General features: G+C 46.3%; 1 protein-coding gene across 1 annotated transcript in view; it reads left to right on the top strand.

Annotated features, from left to right (window-relative positions):
* Positions 1–20709, top strand: part of npr2 (natriuretic peptide receptor 2) — a 100908-nt gene that overhangs the window by 39223 nt on the left and 40976 nt on the right. Inside the window, exons 8-9 of the mRNA XM_039661811.2 lie at positions 12235–12355; positions 13548–13622. Coding sequence (XP_039517745.2) covers positions 12235–12355; positions 13548–13622 — 196 coding nt within the window. The remainder of the gene's footprint in view (positions 1–12234; positions 12356–13547; positions 13623–20709) is intronic.

Here is a 20709-nt window from a genome sequence, read left to right as displayed (position 1 = left end):
TTTAACTACTAAGCGCAAACCAGAGCCGTTTAATATGAGAGTTGCGTACATAGATGGTTGTGACAGTGATCTCGCCGCCACGCGGTCACGTTATTCGTGTAGCTCTCAATAGTTCCAAACAAATCGCGTTGACAATGATTTTAAGCGGGACAAAGAGCAGTATTATTGGAGCAATATCGGTAAGTTGACTCATAATGTACATTGCTTACGTTGCCACTAAAATGACTTGCATATAATAACTTTTTTTCTGGGGAATAGCCTAGCAGAAACACTGCATTAATACGTTTTTGTGTTTAATTTTGGAGGGAAATTGGCTGCTCCCATAACATAGAATATATATATATATATATACACACTACCGGTCAAAAGTTTAAGATCTTTCTTTCTGAAGAGAAAACGCAAAAGTGGCGTTGCATCATCACTTTTTATTCTGCGTTTAGATGAGCGTTTTGAGTGGGAACTCCGCGTGCAAATGGTGACGCAAAAGTGTGTGAAATTCAATGTAGTATGCACTTCAGGCGGCTAGGAATGCATACTACAACACCACCAAGCCCGCGCACCTGCGTACAACCTTCACTATCAAGCAGAAGTTTTTTTTGCGATTTTAAGCCTCAAAAACGCCGTCGCCGTGTAAACGAAAGGCACATCCGATAAAATATTTTTACGTTCTCACCCACGAGCGTTCCCATGTAAACAGGGCCTCACAGAACAGCATTTATTTAATTAGAATCTTTTCTAACATTATAAATGTCTTTCCTATAACTTTTGATCAATGTAACTCATCCTTGATGAATAGAAGTATTGATTTCTTATTTATTGCTCCCAAAAATAAAATACAAATTCTTACTGACCCCAAACTTTTTAAAGGGTAGTGTTTAATGTAACAAAAGCTTTCCATTTCAGATAAAAGCTGTTCTTTTGAACTTTCTATTCATCAAAGAATCCTGAAATAAAAATGTAAAAAACTGTTTTCAACATGGATAATAATCATACATGTTTGAGCAGCAAATCATCATATTAGAGTGATTTGTGAAGGATCATGTGACACTGAAGACTGGAGTAATGATGCTGAAAATTCAGCTTTTCTTCAGAGGAATAAATTACATTTTAATATATATTAACATAAAAAAGTCATTTTAAATTGTCATAATATTTCACAGTATTACTGTTTTGTTTTTTTTTTGTATTTTTTATCAAAAAATTGCAGCCTTGGTGAGCAGAAGAGACTTCTTTTAAAAACATAAAAAATCTTACCGATCTTAAACTTTTGACCGATAGTGTGTGTGTATATATATATATATATTTATACATATATCAGACTAATTAATGTCATTTCATTAATAGATTGGTGTGCCAAAAGTGTCATTAGTCTTCACTTAGATTGAGTTAAGCAAGAGTCTTGTGACAAATTACAATAGGACATTATAGCCATAAAAAAAAGTACTTGGATACTCAAGTACATTTGAAGGCAAATACTTTTGTACTTTTACTCAAGTAAATGTTCAAAGGCAGCACTTTAACTTTTACTTGAGTAATATTTTACCTTGAGTATCTTTACTTTTACTCAAGTACATGGTATGTGTACTTCGTCCACCACTGCTTCTACTGCATCATGAGACGCGGCAATGGCCGCGACGTAAACCTTAAGGGTGGAGGGCGATAGCCTGCGCTCCAACCCTTCTTGCAGGAAGGAAAGCACGACACCGATCAACATCTCCGGGGATCTTCTCCGCGGGAAGAGCACCAGTTGTCGTGTACTGATATGCCTGGCCCTCGAAAGCAAACTGAAGAAACGGTCTGTGTCGAGGCAAAATGGAGACATGAAAGTACGCATCCTTCAGGTCTATCGCTGCAAACCAATCCTGAGGCTGGACGCATTTGAAAATGCGTTTGGCTGTGAGCATTTTGAACGGCAATCGATGAAGAGTACGGTTCAAAATGCGCAGATCCAGGATCGGTCGTAACCCACCGGTTTTCTTGGGGACGATAAAGTAGGGGCTGTAAAACCTTTACCTCATCTCGGCTGGAGGGACCGTCTCGATTGCACCCTTCGCCAGCAGGGTCGCAATTTCCGCTCTCATGACCGGGGCATTGCCACTGATCACCGTGAAGCGAACTCCCCTGAAGCGGGGAGGAGACCGTGCGAACTGAATCACGTAGCCAAATCTGATCGTTCTGATGACCCAGCGGGACAGGCCGGGGAGCTCTAGCCAAGCTCCCAGGAACTGAACCAGCGGGGTCATGCGAACCACAGACGTCCCCCCGGAGGGGCAGCGAGGTGGGGAGACCGGCATGCGCACAGGAGTTACCCCGTGCGGGTGCACAGTCGAGCCCCGTTCCGCGACAGAAGAGACCAGGGAAGGACCAGCGTTCCACGGGGGTCTGTTCTGCCGGGGGTCAGGCGATAGAGGGGAGGGGAGTGGTGTAGTCGAGGGACGACACATGCTCCCATCCGCACCCTCAGAGACAGAGAGGAATGAGCGGGGCCACTTTCGTCGCTCGGAGAGCGAGGTCGGTGGCAGCTCGAAGCTCGTTAAAAGCCCCTTGGTCAGTCCCCCCCTCGCGCAGGGCGGAAGCTGCCTGTCCCGCCGCTCTATAGGAACGCGCCGCCATAGACGACGAGAACCTACAGGCTTTGGATGGGTGCTTGGGAGTACCGCGGGAGGAGGTGCTCTGTGGACACAGTTGCATCGCAACAGAGCGCTCCACCGGGAGAATTCCAGCGTACCCGCGCGCCGTTGAGGGGAGGAAAGGCGGGGGAAGCTGAAGCGCGCTCTCGGGAGGTCAAAGGAGCCCTCCAAGTGCATGCATGCAGCTCGGGGAAAAAAGGAATTGGGGCCAGCTGTGGCCGTGAGGCGGCAGCCTTACCCAAAAACCAATTATCCATCTGTGAGAGATCGGGGCAGGGTGGAGGGTTCCACTCTAACCCGATACTCACGGCGGCCCGAGATAGCATGGCCGTCATCTCGGGATCAGACACGGGCAACGCTGGTGCTCCCGAAGGAGGCAACGCAGCCGCATCCTCACTTCCCGAGGACTCAAGCCCGCCTTGTGATGCTGCGATCGACATCGCATCATCCTCTAGAGCGCCGAACGAAACAGACGGTAACTGCGAAGAGGCAGACGCCTGATGCGATTCGGCGCTGACTGGCTCTAACACTGGAGCGGTGGGTGTGGCCCGAGGAGCTAGCGTCAGGGTTTTGTTCCACACAGTCACCGTCAAATCACCCTGACCGCGAGTCAAAGAACTTCTAGAAGAAGAAGCAGAACGAGTCGCGGCTGCGGGGACTCTCACTTTTGTCAGATCATTGAGTCTAGATCTCAGTGTAGAGATGGTCATGTTCCCACAGAAGGAACATGAGTCATCTACGAACGCTGCTGCTGCATGCTGAATGCCCAGACACACAAAGCAGCGATCGTGACCATGAGAAGATGACATGAATCGACCGCACCCAGAAGAACACGGGCGAACCATCTTTAAAAAGACGTGCCACGTGCAGCTCTTTCAATGGAGAGGAGGAAATTTACTCTTTCAGCGCTGAGGCGTCCAGGGAGAAGCGCAAAGTCTGGCAGACCACTGCTCAGATCGCAGGCAATGCAGAATCTCGCTGGGTACCGCCGTCACACCAACGCTGAAGAGGACGCTCGTCTCGAAGAGTTGTACTCAGTGAAACTGGCTTTAGGAGTGAAGAATTCTCTTGGCTCCGAAGCGAAAACATACTGCGATTGCGTTCACTTCCTCCTTTTATACCCACGGGGTGGGGCGGAGGTACGCTATGCAAATTCCGCAGCCCCAAGACATTTTCATGCCATTGGCTCGTTATTAAATACTCGAAGAGGATTGGCTTTCTATGCGAAACCCCCATTCTCCGTCACTCCTAACGTAACTCGGAGTGACTACGAAAGGGAACCATTGATTTCTGATGATGTTTTTTTTTGTTTATGTTTTTTTTACATGGAAAACATGACCAAATAGAGTATTGCAATGAATATGATTTATTGCCTTAGCCTGAAAACATATTTGTTCTATTAATTATTATGAGTAATTATTATAACCACAGGGTGCTACAGTATGTATATCTTATATGCTATACACTTTTATATATTAGGATAATATAAAACAAATCTTGAATATTTGTTTTAAATGTGAATTGTTTTATTTAAAAGTTTCAAGCTTTCTTGAGATGTACGTTTCATGTTTGTGATATACTTGATAAGTATTCGCCGAGTTTTAGTGCATTATTCAAACGTCTTAAAGAAAGTTTCTCACGGAGACAGCGACAGCTGAAAGCGCACCCTGTTTATTTTCTTTATTTTACAAAACCACAAAGATTTCTGTTATTGTGAGTGTACACAAATAAAAGAAGACCCTTTATAATATAGTTTAAAGTTATGCATAATGTCTTAAATGTATGGAGTTTGGAGTATGGAGATTGTTTATGCTATCATGAGTAAAAAAACGCCGGTGCATTCTTCGGGCTCAGAGGGTTAATTGTATGAAATTGTATGATTTCAGATTAATTAAGATGTAGCATATTGAGATGGAAAAATTTTGTGGCGCTTTTTGTAATTTTTGACGGCCCTTGGGTCTCATCACTGTAAAAAAAAAAAACAAAAAAAAAAACAGCGTGCACTTTTTGCTAAATGTCTCCTTTTTGTGTTCCACAAAAGAAGACAAAAAACCTTCTGGATTTTGAACATCAATTTTTTATGGATGAACTAACCTTTTAAGTGAAAAACTGCCACATATACACTTGCAGTGAGTGACATTGGTCGGAAAACAACTTCAATATGAAAATGTAATAATAATAAGAGCTCCCACAATATATTTATGGAGCAACACAAGCAAACTTTCAAAATACTTTACTTTCAAATTTGTGTGGTTTATTGAGGATATTTCTACTGCTGTGCTGTAATCTCCTTGCCACTCAGTTAAACAGTTTCCAATCTAGGATGTTCCCTTCAACATTTTAGAACAAGGACTTAAGAACGTTTCCTGGCAAACAGCTGAGCATAAATTTTTAACCTTTCTCTTTAATTCGAAGACCCTGCCGAGGTTTTTTCCACACCTCTACCTCCAAAAATCTGGTCTACAAAAACAAATAAAGGTGCTTGTTTTGGGGCTTACCAGGGTGGCTCTAAAATCGAGTAAAACCCTGTTGAAATGCAGACTCTGCAGTAGTTACATTCTGCCATCTGGAAATGTTTTACACCTTTTAGATTGTAGTGGAATGTGTGGGGGTTGCTTTATTTTCTTACTTTGTTCTGAGTGCTCTGAAATATAATTACGTAATTCTCTTCATTGATATCCTCCTTTCGCAACTCTCAGACCACATCAGTGAAACATTCAGAGATTGATTTGTAATAAAAAAAGCAATCTTTGCTGTGAATAGGAGCTGTTGAGAAATAGCAAGTCCTCAGAGAGTTCCTCCAGATGTGTTGATTCACTTGGAAGTTGCCCATGTATGCATCCACATGGCTGGCTGGACTGCTTGGTTTACTTACGTTTAAAAATAATATGCTGGAAAGGGCACAACATCAGTGACCCTAAGATTGGCTCACATTTTATCGCCAAATCGAACTTCAACTCAGCCTCCTGCAAAAATAGTTTCCACCTTAGTTTGGTGGTGATGACCTTTAGTCTAATGCTGGGAATACACTGTGCGATTTTCTTTCAATTTTGAGCCAAATTCTGACTCGTGCGACTTATTTTCGAGTCGGGCCGATTTTCAGCTTTGTTGCGCGCCGTTTGGTCGGAAGAATTTCTGGCATGTCTGAAATTTTGGCATGCACATAGGCACCTCTTTTATTAATTTACTTGATCATTATTTTACTTGTTTCACTTTTTACTTTATTTACTAATGTATTTAAGGCTAGGGTATGGGATTTGCAAAACAGCTGGCAGATTTTGAAAATAAACAACTCAAAATGTCCTACCTTCTTTCCTCCAACGCTGGCCCTGACTCCACCCATTCGAAGAACATGCAAATCTCAGATGTGCGAGATTGCACTTTCTCTCTCTCTGTCCCAGGACGACTTGCACTTACTGTGACTGGGTCACAAGCTTTGAGTATGTGCACGAAGGGAACACTTGCGCAAGGTGGATTGTTACAAACGGTTTGATTGGTGGATTGTACCAACCATTTTCTGTCTGTTTCTTGTATGTTTCTAGGTGGTCTTGCGCTTTTCACAATAGAGATTGTTTCAACGCAGCTTTACAGAAAGTGCATTTCAGAAATGTACATGGAAAAATACATTTAGTTAATTGTGTATTAATTTAGGCATAACATATCGCTGGTGTTGAGTCGTCTCTTCACTGGCGTCGAGTCGTCTCTTCACAGGCGTTTAGTCGTCTAATCGCAGGTGTTGGGGCATCTGAAGTCTCCGTGAGAGGCTGGATACAAACTGGAGCTGATGAACGCCATTTTCCTCGGGACTAGCGTCCCAAGATAACAGCAGAAAAGCAAATGGGAAATAATTAGCATAGCTGATGTTCATAATATTAATGCAGAAAATGATTGGCTGGAGTTCTGCCCATACAACAAATGATTAAATTGCTTAAATTTCATTTCAGTGCTTCTAACACAGTGGCTGTCAGGAATGGGATTTCAAGTGATTTTGAAAAAAAAATAAAAAAGGTCAAAAAAGAAAAAAGAAAATCACATACCCCACCTTTAATATTTACTTTTACATATTATTATCACAGGGAAATGTGGACAATTGCCCATCATTGTGCAGTTGGTGATAAAGAAAAATGTCCCGTCACAATATTGGAATTTTTTTTTAAAAAGTGGTGAAGAAGGTTAAGAAGTCTCAAACCTTAATTTTGAGTCAATTATTTACCATAGAGAAATTTAAAGAAAAAAACTGTTGAGCTTCCGTGCATATTCTCTCAGAGACAACAAGAGATAAGTTTACTTCAACATATGCTGATAATGGCATGTCTTAATAGCAGCTCTTAATTTTCAGTGAGATTATTGCAGTTTTCGTACATATTGTAGACTGTTAATCATTTTAATTATATGCCTATAATTCATTGTAAAATCAACCTTAATGTTTTTAAATAATTTTCAATGAGTAAGCAAATCTACCTAATGTTTTATGATTATGCATTTATGATGCACTGAAATAGGCCTACCCTAGTAATAATAATAATAATAATTGTTATTATTAATAATAATAATAATTGTTATTATTATTATTATTTAAACCATAAATTGGAAATGCTAAATCCTCTTGGTATCGTTAGCTGATGCTTCTGACAATATCTCTGGAAACACAAAGTCATGGACTATCGAAGCAACCTGGCACGGGGGTTTGCCAGGCACCCGCTCCACTCCTCGCTCACTGATATCAGAAACATCGCTCCGTGTTCGCTCCCCAAGGAAATTCCGAATAAAGTATTTAAGTATGCTTTAAAATCTCACAAAATGTCTCCTCATCATAATAGATACATAGGCATAGTAAATAAATTAAAAAAAACAACGTTAGGAGAATAGTTGCAATGTTGTTTATTGGATTTGGATAGTGTGCAAACTTTTCTATGACATGCTATGCTTATTACAGGTTATCAGCATTATAAATTAAATATCATTGCTGCTTTTTGCAGAGCACATTTTGTTCGGAAAAAAGAAAATAACTACGTTTTCATCAGTTATTTATCTACGGGTCGCTACATTTCTCACAGATTCATGCTCATTTAAAATCAAATACTGACAGATAGCCGACTGTATGATTACATTTGTTTGAATGCAATGCATTAGTGAGAAAGCGATTGCGTTGGTGAATAAGTGTTGCCTGTTTAAAATGTGCTTTCACCCCGCCCGATTCAGCGTCCCATCTCATGAAAGTGCGTAGGCTATCTATATTTTATTTCTCGTGGGCATAGCCTACGATACGCACTTAATGGCAAGAACGCATTTCACACCCATCCTAACCAAGGGGTTTAGTGTGCGTCATTTGCACGCACAAACAATTTTTTGGCATATAATAATAGGCACGAGAAATAAAATGTGTGCTATAGATTCGCACTTTCATGAGATCGTGGTGCCCGCTCAGGCTTGATAACTATAACCTCCCGCAGCCACTCATGTCCATCGGCGTCATCATAACCCTCACATTTTTTTCTGATTTGAGTGATCCATCTGTATCATGCTAGCGTAATGTGTTTAACACGTGAATCCTTACTAAAAATGCAGTTCTATAATGAGCCGTTGGCATGAATTGTCCTCGTGATAGAGCGGTAGTGGAGCGCGCTCGGAGCGAGTGAAAACCACGACGCTCCGACTTTTAAAAAATCCGCTCCGCGCTCCATTGAAAAATCATGCCGCTCCACTCCTCGCTCCGCTCCCACTCCACTCCGCTCACATACTCTGCACCATAACAGACAAAGAGCTGGTCTGAGGTCCTGAAACACGGCATTCTGTCTACGTAAGCACGAAGGGCTCGTACTGGACAGAGCAGTGCCAAGGCTGGGTCTGCCTCCTCCAGGGGCAGCGCTTGCAGGTTCACCACCTGGTCCCGGAAGGGAGTGGTAGGAACCTTGGGCACATATGAAGAGTTCAGATGCAAAAGCCTCTAAATGCCATTTGAAATTTTCTTCTTTAATGATAAGTTTTATCAAACTTGTATATTTAAGTTCAGTAATTTCACTTAAATGGCAATGATAATTACCTATTAATTGTTATTTAAGTGAAATTACTGAACTTAAATATACAAGTTTGATAAAAATCATCATTAAAGAAGAAAATTTCAAATGGCATTTAGAGGCTTTTGCATCTGAACTCTTCATATCCAGGCCGGGGTTTTAGGATCACGTGAGAGTAGGCCGGCCCGAATTCCAGGCACGCTTCGTCAACGGAGAATGCGTGCAGGTCCCCTACCCTCTTGATGGAGGCCAGTGCAACCAGGAGCGCTGTCTTTAGAGACAGGAACTTAATCTCGACTGATTGCAGAGGCTCAAAAGGAGGCCTCTGCAGGGCGCTTAAAACCAATGAGAGGTCCCAAGAGGATACGAGAGGAGGGCGAGGAGGATTCAATCTCCTCGCTCCTCTCAGGAACCTGATGATCAGGTCATGCTTCCCCAGTGACTTACCTTCAACTGCTTCGTGATATGTGGCAATGGCAGCCGCATACACCTTCAGGGTGGAGGGAGACAGCCTTCGCTCCAACCCTTCTTGCAGGAAGGAAAGCACAACACTGATCGAGCATCTCCGGGGGTCTTCTCGGCGAGAAGAACACCAGTTGACAAAGAGGTTCCACTTCAACGCATAGACGTGTCTCGTGGACGACGCTCTAGTGGAAGTGATGGTAGCCGCGACTGCAGGTGGCAGGGTACTCAAACCTGCCTCGACCTGTCCAGGAACCACACATGAAGCCTCCAGAGATCGGGGCGAGGGTGCCACAGGGTGCCCCGTCCCTGAGAAAGGAGGTCCTTCTTCAGAGGAATTGGCCAAGGAGGTGCTGTCGCGAGGAGTATCAGTTCGGAGAACCAGGTCTTGGTGGGCCAGTATGGGGCGACCAAGATGACCTGCTCCTCGTCCTCCTTGATCTTGCACAGAGTACGTGTGAGAAGGCTCACTGGGTGAAACGCATATTTGCGTAGGCCCCGCGGCCACCTGTGCGCCAGTGCGTCTGTGCCGAGCATGCCCTCGGTCAGAGAGTAATATAGGGCGCAATGGGATGAGTCGTGGGAGGCAAACAGATCTATTTGTGCATCCCCGAACTGGTCCCATGTTAGCTGGACCGACTGGGGATGGAGTCGCCATTCGCCAGAGACTGGACGGAGCCGAGCCAGCTCGTCGGCTGCACAGTTCCGCTCTCCTGGAATGTGGATAGCACGAAGGGACCTCAGGTGCTTCTGACTCCATAAGAGGAGGTGGCGTGCGAGTTGTGACATCCGGCGAGAGCGTAGACCACCCTGGTGGTTGATGTACGCTACTGTCGCGGTATTGTCTGAACGGACTAGTACGTGTTGACCCCAGAGCAACGCATGGAAGCGGTGCAGGGCAAGGCGTACTGCCAGCAACTCGAGGCAATTGACATGCATAAGGTGCTGGGGTCCTGTCCAGGAGCCCGCGGCTGTATGCCCATTGCACACGGCGCCCCAACCCGTGGCAGAGGCATCTATGGAGACAACAACATGCCTGGAAACTCGCTCTAGGGGAACTCCGGCCCGTAGAAAGCTGAGGTTCCTCCACGGGGTAAAGGTCTGACAGCAGGTCGGAGTCACTGGAACTCTGAGCGTACCGTGATGCCATGCCCACCTCGGGACTCGATCGCGAAGCCACAGCTGAAGCGGTCTCATATGAAGCAATCCGAGTGGCGTTACCGCGGCTGCGGATGCCAAATGCCCCAGGAGCCTCTGAAAAAGTTTCAGTGGGACCACACTCTTGCCCTGTAACTGTCGAAGACAAGTCAGCAGTGAGTGTGCACACTCGCTCGTAAGCTGCGCGGACATGGCGAGCGAGTCTATCTCCATACCGAGAAAAGAGATCCTGTGCACGGGGCAAAGTTTTCTCTTCTCCCAGTTGACCCGAAGGCCCAGACGGGCTAGGTGCCAGAGCACAAGGTCTCTGTGTTCGCAGACCTGATCTCGAGAGTGCGCTAGGGTTAGCCAGTCGTCGAGATAATTCAGGACGCGAACCCCTTGTTCGCGAAGGGGAACAAGGGCCGCCTCAACAATCTTCGTAAAGACGCGAGGAGACAGAGCCAGCCCGAATGGGAGAACCGCGTACTGACTTGCCTGCCCCTCGAAAGCAAACCGAAGAAACGGTCTGTGTCGAGGTAAGATGGAGACATGAAAGTAAGCGTCCTTCAGGTCTATCGCTGCAAACCAATCCTGGGGCCGAACACATTCGAAAATGCGTTTGGCTGTGAGCATTTTGAACGGCAGCCAGTGAAGGGTGCGGTTCAAAACGCGCAGGTCCAGAATCGGTCGCAACCCACCGCTTTTCTTGGGGACAATGAAGTAGGGGCTGTAAAACCCTGACCTCATCTCGGCTGGAGGGACGGCCTCGATTGCACCCTTCGACAACAGGGTGGCAACCTCCGCTCTCATGATCGGGGCGTTGCCACCGACCATCGTAAAGTGGAATCCCCTGAAGCGGGGAGGAGACCGCGCGAACTGAATCGCATAGCCGAGCCTGATAGTTCGGGCGACCGAGGACCACATTGTACCCATGGGTAGCTGCGCCGTCAAGGGGGGGAAAGGCGGAAAAAGCTGACGACCGCTCACGGGAGGTCAAAGGAGCCTTCCATGATTTCGTCAACTCCTCATGCAGTTCCGGGCCCGGGACAGCATATCAGTCATTTCGGGATCCGACACGGGCAACGCTGGGACTCGTGAGGGAGGCAACGCAGCCGCATCATCACTTCCCAATGACTCTTGCTCGCCTTGTGATGCAGCGATCGACATTGCGTCCTCCTCTGGAGCGCCGAATGAAACACACGGGACCTCCGTAAAAAGCCCCGCCTCTACGCCTCACCGCGGCACTCGCGGGTTGCAAAACTGGAGAGGGGGACGTGGTCCGAGGACATGTCGTTGGATCACTCCACACCGTAACCCTCAGATCACACTGTCCCCCAGCCGAACTACTAGCCCTGTTAGAGGAAGCAGAACGGGTGGTGGATGCGGGGACTCTCACTTTCAGATCTTTGAGTCTAGATCTAAGTGTTGCGATGGTCATGTTCCCACAGAAGGAACATGAGTCATCCACGAGTGCTGCTTTTGCATGCTCAAAGCCCAGACACACAAAACAGCACTCGTGCCCATCAGAAGATGACAGATATCGACCGCAACCAGAAAAACACAGGCGAGACATCTTTACAATGCTGAGGCGACCAGGGAGAAAAGACAGAGTCTGGCAGACCGCAGCACAGACCGCAGGCAAAGTGAAGACTCGCTGGGTACTGCCGTCACACCAACACTGGAGAGTCGCTCGTCTCGAAGAGGTGAGTCACTTGTAAACTCAGACCTTGTGGCTTGTGGAGTGAAGAGATGCTCTTGGAAGAGATTCTGCGGTTGCGTTTCCTCCTTTTATACTCACGAGGTGAGGCGGAGTTACGCCATGCAAATTCCGCAGACCCATGGAATTTTCTTGCCATTGGCTTGTTTTTTAATACTCGGAGAGGATTGGCTTTCTAGGCAAAACCCCCATTCTCTGTCATCCGACGTAACTCGGAGTGACTACGAAAGGGAACACTCATTCTTAAATGAGCTCTGCTCTTTTCTAGGAAACTGAAGTTGGAGAAGGAGTTAGCTGGGATGCTTTGGAGGATACGGTGGGAGGAACTGAAGTTTGAAAGTCCCAACAAATATCACAAACGTGCGGGCAGCCGTCTCACTCTTTCACAGGTACAAGCACTCACTGGTATTTTTATATAAAGCTGCATTAAACTGTTTTCCAGTTGGCCACCTCTAAGCCAGATCTAAAATTCATTTTTAAAAGTGCAGGGATCACATCTATATTTTAGAGATGAAATGTCTTTGTGTTCTGTTTTTGTATAAACAATGTAGAATAAAAGAGGGTTATTATCTATTATCTATTATCTATTATATTATTATATCTAAATATGCAAATAGATAAAAGAAGGAAGAGAATAACGCAGACATTATCAGATTCATTATTCTTGACTAATGTCTAGTTGTCTCTTATGTTGAAGGTTTTACAGTAGCAAACTCATAACAATGGATTTCAGATAGTGCCACCGATATGTGGACATTGTGCCCCCACAATGTAGGGAATGCCTGACCCAGAATCCCCCCCCCCCACAAAAAATGCATTTTCCAGTCGTATACTTGCACATTTTGGAATCCCTTTCAAATATGTTCCACAACATTGGACTGAATGTATGATTCATTCTACTCCCTAGATATTATTTAAATTAAGCTTTTAATGCTTTTATTCTCATACAATAATTCAAAATTCTTTTTAAATTATTAAAAAGTTATTATTAAATTATTAAATTATTATTAAATTATTATTATAAATTATATTATATTATTAAATTATTAAAAATTATTTAAAAATTATTAATTCTTTTTAAATGAATAAAATTACTATTTTATTCTGATAATTAATAATTGGTTTTGCCACGCTGACCCAGTCAAAGCTGGTTTCATTAGCCTTTGGGAAAAAACACATATCAGATATGTCTTGTATCTTTTAGTCAGCTAACAATATAGTGGGGTCCAAAAGTGTCACATTACATGTCACATGTCATGGAATAAAAATAAAATAAAACCTGGAAGTTAAAATTTAAATTAAATTTTGATGTAAAATGACAGAAAATATTTAATCAATTTTGTGGGATAGCAAATTGTGACTATTAAGGGTAAATTTAAATGCAAATTTTCACTCAAATTGTTATTCTGATTATATACTTTGTAACAAACAATTTTGTATCAAATTTGAATAATAGAAATGGTTGTCTCAGACTTTTGGACCCCACAATATGCTTTTTTATTTGTTTTATTTCGTGCATACTGAAACTGCTATGTCTTGAATGGTTGTTAGTGTTGTATTTTCTCTGTGTTTCCTTTCTAGAGAGGTTCCAGCTATGGCTCCTTGATAACAGCCCATGGAAAATATCAGCTATTTGCAAAAACAGGCTATTTTAAGGTGGGGATGAGTTCTTCTGACATCCTCCCTCTGCTGCACACCCACACACATGCGTATTCACTGGAGAAATGTAGAGTGGGTGCACTACCAGCTCAATGTGTTGCATTAAGATCACACTTTAAGTAACCTGCACATCAAGATTCTCTCTAAACTGTTGTTCAGGCATGATGTGACGGACAATTAAGAATCAAATCACTGAGCATCTGAAATTAGCAAGGGTGCTCTAGTAAAGGGCAGATATAATGTGTAAGCAACAGCTCTACCATAACAATAATAGCAATGTACAGTGAGACATTTATGATTATTTTACAAATAATTACAATGGAAAAACAAAAACATTGATTTTTACTATTTTTAATTTACTCTATTAGTCTGCATTTACATTGCACATATCTATTTTGCCATGTCATGTTTTTGTTTCATGCTATAGTTTTCACAATGTCAATTACAATTTCGAGAGTGAATCCTGCAATTCATATGACAAATTTTGCAGTATGTAACTGGCTCTTAGCAGCATTAAAAACAAAACCTTAATTAAAAGCGGGCATACACGGTGTGATTTTTTGCTGTTCCCTTTCGTCCTGGGAACCCCAACGTGTCGTCTGGGAGTTCCCTGACGAATTGGGATCACGCTAGGGAGCCTTAATACCTCTGATAGAATTAACAACGATCGGCATACAAATTGGCATACAATCTTTGCATTCCGCGAGCCGCCTACAAGCGCGGATATAAAAGCGGAAGTAAACATTGCATAGACGCTTTTTGCTTTGGAGCCTCTCAGAGCTTACCTGCTGTTCTGAAGAAAACGAGCCTGGTGAAGAAACGTTCGGGGTGCTGGTGTGACGGTGCTTCCAGTGGTCTTCATCTCGAGTGCAGCATGCGGTTGCAGTTACCGGCGGTGTCTGCGGCGGAGATCCCTCGGCGCTTCGGCACTGAAGAGCAGTTTCTTTTTTGTTTTCTTTTCTGTTTTATTTTACTGAAAGAGCTCCACGGTGTGTTCGCGTCCTTTTCAGGATGTTGAATCGCCCGTGCGTTTCTGGATGCGGTCGATTTCTCCCTCAGGCTGATGGCCACAAGCACTGCTTCACGTGTCTGGGCTTAGCACACGCTGAGGCGGCGCTTGTAGATGAGTCATGCTCTCATTGCGGGAATATGACTCTCGCGATGCTACGTTCGAGACTGAGATCCCTGAGACATGGGGGAGTCCCTTCAGAGAATCTCTGATCTAGTTCGTCTGCTGGTTCAGTTCAGCAGACACACAAACTTATGTGATTCCAGTTGGTGAGCATATGAGGATTACTGTGAGAAACGCAACAGGTGAAAAATACCTGTTGGGCGCCTCACGCCTCTAGCAGCACGCTGCCATCGGCGCTTCCAGTGGAGCGGCCGGAGCCCCCTCGGGCGGTTCCGGTTGTCTCTTTCGGTGCGCCACCTGAGGATCAGATGTCGATCGCGGCATCGGAGGAAGAGCGGTCTTCTGGCGAAGACTCTGCGGTTCTGCCCCCTTCGGGTGTGGTGGGGTCGGTGGAGCCTGACCCGGAAATGGCTGCTGTGCTCGAACGAGCGGCCGATTGGGTTCGCGGAGCGGGTCGTGCGGTTGCCCCACAGCCTGCTCCAGTCCCTTTCTTCCCCGAAGTGCATGAGGAGTTGAGGAAGTCTTGGTCGGCGCCTCTGGCGCTCAGACGGAGGCAACTTCGCTCCTCCTTCCTCACCACCCTGGATAGCGGGGCGGCGCATGGGTACGGGGGAATCCCCCCAGTGGAGCGGTCTGTCGCGATGCAGCTGTGTCCGAAGACCGTCTTCTCCTGGCGGGGTGCCCCTTCACTCCTTCACTCCCCTCCCGTGCCTCCGCCCTGCACGCCATGGCGCTTTTGCAAGTACACCAGGCGAAGGCGCTTCATGACGTGCAGGCGGGGGGTCCCGACCCGGCTCTGCTTCAGGAGCTGCGTATGTGGCGACACACTTTGCTCTCCGAGCGACGAAAGTCACCCCACGTTCGCTGGGTCAGGCGATGTCCACGTTGGTGGTCCAGGAGCGCCACCTTTGGCTGACCCTGGCAGATATGAGGGAATCGGAGAAGAACAAACTTCTCAACTTCCCCGTATCCCAGGGTGGCCTCTTCGGCGACGCGGTGGAGAACTTGGCCCAGGAGTTCTCCACTGCCCAGAAGAAGTCGGAGGCTATACGGCAGTCCTGCACAGGAGGCGGACTGCTGCGAGTCCTTCCCCTATGGCTGTACAAGCTCCAGTTGCTTCCCATCGCTGGGGTCGCTCCTCTGCGCCAGCTCCTCCTCCAGCGCAGACCACCAACCCTGGAGCGACGAAGTCTGGTCGCAAGAGGGCGGCCCAACCCGCTCAGGCGCCCCAGGCCCCCTCCCGTAAAAGGAGGGTAGGGAAGCGTTCCTGAGACGGGCGACCTGGTGGAGAGACAAGCGACTGCTCAGTAGGGTGCCTCTGCACACCTCCTTCCCCCGGGGGAGGGCTGGGCGGAGAATTTTTTGTTCAGCTTTGTTTCTGTTCCGCCGCTGATCGCGTACCCAAAGTTTTAATAAAAGAGCAGTTTCCTTTTCCTCCTCCAGGTCATCTTCGTTCGAGACTGACAGGCACACAGTCTCCTCCACCCAAGAGGGTCTGAACGGCAGTGGATGCTGTCTCCGAGCAGCATCGCTCTGGTTCCCCTCTTCCCAGTCTGCAGATAGCAGTGACGCTTCCTCGGTTGCGTCGCTACAGTCAGCGACTGGATTCGGAGGGGCGGAGACCAGCTCGGAGACCGTGCTGCGTCTCTTCCCCTCCCCTCGCCACGGGGCGGCCCGCAGCTGAAAGCTCACAGGCTCTCTCTGTCGTCTGCCCTCCGGTGGAAGCAGGTTCCTGGCGAACTTCACGCCCAGACCCCACTTCCAGTGGCTTCATTGCCACTGGAGCCGGGTCCCTGTCTTCCACCTCGCTTCCACCTTGCTGTGCGCCGGTGGTTAGGGTGGGCTCGTTGGGTCGGTACCTGGAAACCTGGCATCCGCACCATTCGGTTCAGCTATGCAATTCAGTTTGCACGCCAGCCTCCCAGGTTCAGGGGCGTTCACTTCACCCGTGTGCAGTCAGTGGACGGCCCTGTCCTGCAGAAAAAGATCGATGTCCTGCTGGCGAAGGACACGACCGAGCCGGTCCCTCCTGCCGAGATGAGGTCCGGCTTTTACAGCCCCTACTTCATTGTACCCACTAAAGGCGGTGGGTTAAGGCCAATCCTGGACCTGTGAGTTTTGAATCGGGCCCTGCACAAATTCCCGTTCAAGATGCTCACTCAGAAGCGCATTTTCGAGTGCATCTGTCCCCAGGATTGGTTTGCAGCGATCAATTGGTTTTGCGCATACATTCACGTCTCGATTCTTCCTCGACACAGACCGTTTCTAGAGGCTGTGGTAAACACCATCACTTCTGCTAGAGCTACCTCTACGAGGCGCCTCTATGCTTTGAAGTGGAACCTGTTCGTCGAGTGGTGCTCCTCCCGCCAGGAGGACCCCCGAACTTGCCCGATCAGAGTTGTGCTTTCTTTCCTACAAGATGGGTTGGTATGTTGCAACAATAGCTGCACATCACGATGTAGTACAGGGGTCGGGAACCTATGGCTCGCGAGCCATATATGGCTCTTTTCAGGATTTTATATGGCTCTCCCAATTTTCAAATGCTGACTGAAAAAGTCTCTCAAAAAGTAAAATATTAAGAGACAATTTAAGATGCACCATGCAGCACTTGTTAATCACTTGTTTATGATGCCCGTTTCTCAATCTGTGTGGTGTCATAACACCGGACGAGAAGCGTGTTAGGACAGAAGTATCGCACACCGGACGAGAAGCGCGCGCCGCGTCTAAAGAGGTATTGAACACCGGACGCGCAAGTTTATGGCCGGCAATATTGTAATGTTTAAACTAAAGACATTATGGAATTAAGATAATGTCTGTACTATGTTATAATTGTACTGTACAATTAAATACAATCGTTGAAGCCTGCAGAACACTTTACCTCAGCAATTCTCATTTAAGCAGCTGATTTCTGAAAATGAATGTAAAAGTAAATATAAATTGCAGCACACAGTGAAGTCAGTATGTAGCCTACATTAACGACGGTTTGATACAAATAAAAGTACATTTTATATAAAACTATGTAAATGGCGCTCTGTGGCAAAGCAGGATTTCGAACAAGGTTCTGCTGAGCCGTTGCTGGGCGCCGCGGACAGACACTGAATGTGCCGCCGGTCACCACTCCTAGGGGGCTGTTAACACCTGGCCACTTCATGCGTTTTCTCAGATCGGATAGCTATCTGATTTATCAAAACGATTCCATTTACACGCTGGTCACATAAATGTGTTTTTGCAAAACGGATATAAATCCGATCTTCAATTCACGCGCTATGCAGATTTAATGAAGTGCGCGTCACCGAAAGCAACCGATATGAGCCGAAATTTGATCTTTGGCTAATTTCAAAAAAAGCAAAGACAGCAATAAAGAGAGCGGCAACAGTCCTGGTAAGATCATTTCTTTTCTTTAGACTACTTTTATGGTAGTGTTAATCGTCTGCATCTTACTTTCACTTTGATTTGCGATGCGGCGCGTTGGCTTGGCGTTCAGCTGCTCATCTGAGGTAATGCGTGTCGCAGTAGCGTCGTCATATCTGACTAAAATAGCATGACATATAGCCTATAATACGCTCTCACACGTTTATTTCTTAGCATTTTTGGGAGGAGTAAAATTTACATGTGGTTTCAACAACCAGATGCATTTTTACACATGTCCAGTTTCGTCTGGAATGCGGCCCAGACCACCTCCTGAAGTGGTTTGAGCGATCGGATTCAAATCCGTCTCAAATGCGTTTCGGGGGGGATTTACACCTGGTCTTTTCACGATCGGATCGCTATCCGATCTCAGAAAACGCTTGAAGTGGCCAGGTGTAAACGGCGGAGTCATAGGAAATAAAGTGTTTGAATTTTAAATGAGGCGCTGCGCTTCTCGTCCAGTGTGCTAAGAAACCAGCATGTCAGTGAACAAAATATCAGAAATCCCAAGTCTCCCGGAAGCATATTGAGCGTCTCCGGTCTCCCTGATGCCCGAAAATTAGTTAACATCTCCCGGAATAGAGCGACATAGAACATGCTGCGCGCATAACACGCGCGTATGTTATGTGTCTCGCGAAAGCTAGTCAGCCCCACCCCACACACAATTATTTTTTATTTTTTATTTTTTTTTGTGGAAAAAAGTGTTGTTGTAACGTTATATAACTACCAGAACTGCTACTAGTGCAAGTCGTATATTACTACTGTTGTTATAGGCCTATTACTGTTGTAAATTTGTCTAATATACGAGTGTAAACTTTACTCTGGCTCTTTTGAAAAAATTCTCAATTTTGTTTAGTTTTTTTGGCTCTTCTTGGTAAAAAGGTTCCCGACCCCTGATGTAGTAGAAGGTAAGTCCGTGGGGAAGCACGACCTGGTCATCAGATTCCTCAAGGGTGCTAGGAGGTTAAATCCGCCTCGTGCTTTGCACTCTGTACCCCCTTGGGACCTAGCTCTGGTACTGAGAGCTCCCCAAAGTCCTCTCTTTGAGCCTTTGCTGACAGTAGAGCTGAATATCCTGTCCATTAAGACAGCGCTCCTGCTGGCAAGGGGCTTCTTTCAAGAAGGTCGGGGATCTGCAGGCTTTTTCGGTCGACGAATCGTGCCTAGAGTTCGGGCCGGGCCTTTCTCGGGTTATATTGAGACCCCGCCCCGGATATGTGCCCAAGGTTCCTACCACTCCCTTCGCGGACCAGGTAGTGAACCTGCAAGCGCTGCCCCAGGAGGAGGCAAACCCAGCCCTAGCTTTTCTCTGTCCAGTCCGCGCCCTGCGGGTTTACATTGACAGAACGCAAAGCTTCAGGACCTCAGTCCAGCTCTTTGTCTGTTACGGAGGCCAGGAGAAGGGGAAGGCTGTCTCCAAGCAGAGGTTAGCCCACTGGTTAGTGGATGCTATCACCCGAGCGTATGATGCTACGGGTAAGCCCTGTCCTCCCAGGTTGCGTGCTCACTCCACGAGAGGTGTTGCCGCCTCCTGGGCTTTGGCTCAAGGTGCCTCGCTGACAGACACCTGTAGTGCTGCGGGCTGGGCGACACCAAACACTGTCGCTAGATTTTATAGCTTACGTTTGGAACCTGTTTCCTCCCGAGTACTCGCTACAGCAAGTGGTGCGAGGGAATAGGTTGTGTCGGCTTGCTACGCCACTCCGTGCCTCAGCCGGATACGTGCGTCTTCTGCTCCATTGGCGCCCTACGTCGGTTAGCCTCGGGAGTTCCTCCATCACCCCTCCGGTGCCTGACCTGGCGGACCGCCAGGCGCCAGGTCTACTACCTCTAAGGGAGTGGTTGTGTAGACTGGGTGTTATGTCCAGTGGTCTCTTCGGTGACCCATTGTGCCACATGCAGTCCATTCGTGTCTTCCCCTTGACAGACTCGTTCTGTTTTCCCTGTTGTGTACACTCTGCTCCTCGTCACGGTGTGTCTCAGGTGATGCGGTTATCACCCTGGCCAAGTAGCAGTGCTTTGCCTTCAGAAAATATAGTTCCCAGTATTTATATGGTTAAAAGATGTCTGTGTCTCACGTGACCTTGTTTTTTGTACACTCTGTGACTATACAAATCACAACATGTAAATAGGAAAATGTTTGCGTTATTTTGTCACTTAGTTGGATTAGTATGCTAGCTGCAACCATTTACATCCAGTCTTTGTGCTAAGCTAGGCTAGCTGTGGGTGCGTCAAACAGACTTATAGCATGCACGGAGATGAAAAAGGTATGTATGGACTTATCCATCTCTGGGGGATAAGGTGAATAGGCTAAAGTCCCAAAAAGTCGGAGTGTTCCTTTAAATGAATGTACAGCAATTTGTTGCCTACAGAGTCTGTATGTTGTAGTCACACCAAAAAATCACACCGTGTATGCCTGCCTTTAATCAAAATTTTGTTTTTAATGCTGCTAAGAGGACCGACAGCTAGTTACATAGTCTACTTAAATCGTGTCTACACTTTGTTTGTTAATGAGAGGATTTGCAAGTGTGTTGAGCTCAGTAT

This window comes from Pimephales promelas, chromosome 4 (genome assembly GCF_988280905.1).
Source record: "Pimephales promelas chromosome 4, fPimPro1.hap1.1, whole genome shotgun sequence".
Taxonomy (NCBI): Eukaryota; Metazoa; Chordata; class Actinopteri; order Cypriniformes; family Leuciscidae; genus Pimephales; species Pimephales promelas.
The sequence above is the reverse complement of the archived record's forward strand: the minus strand, read 5'-3'. Positions and strand labels throughout refer to the sequence as shown.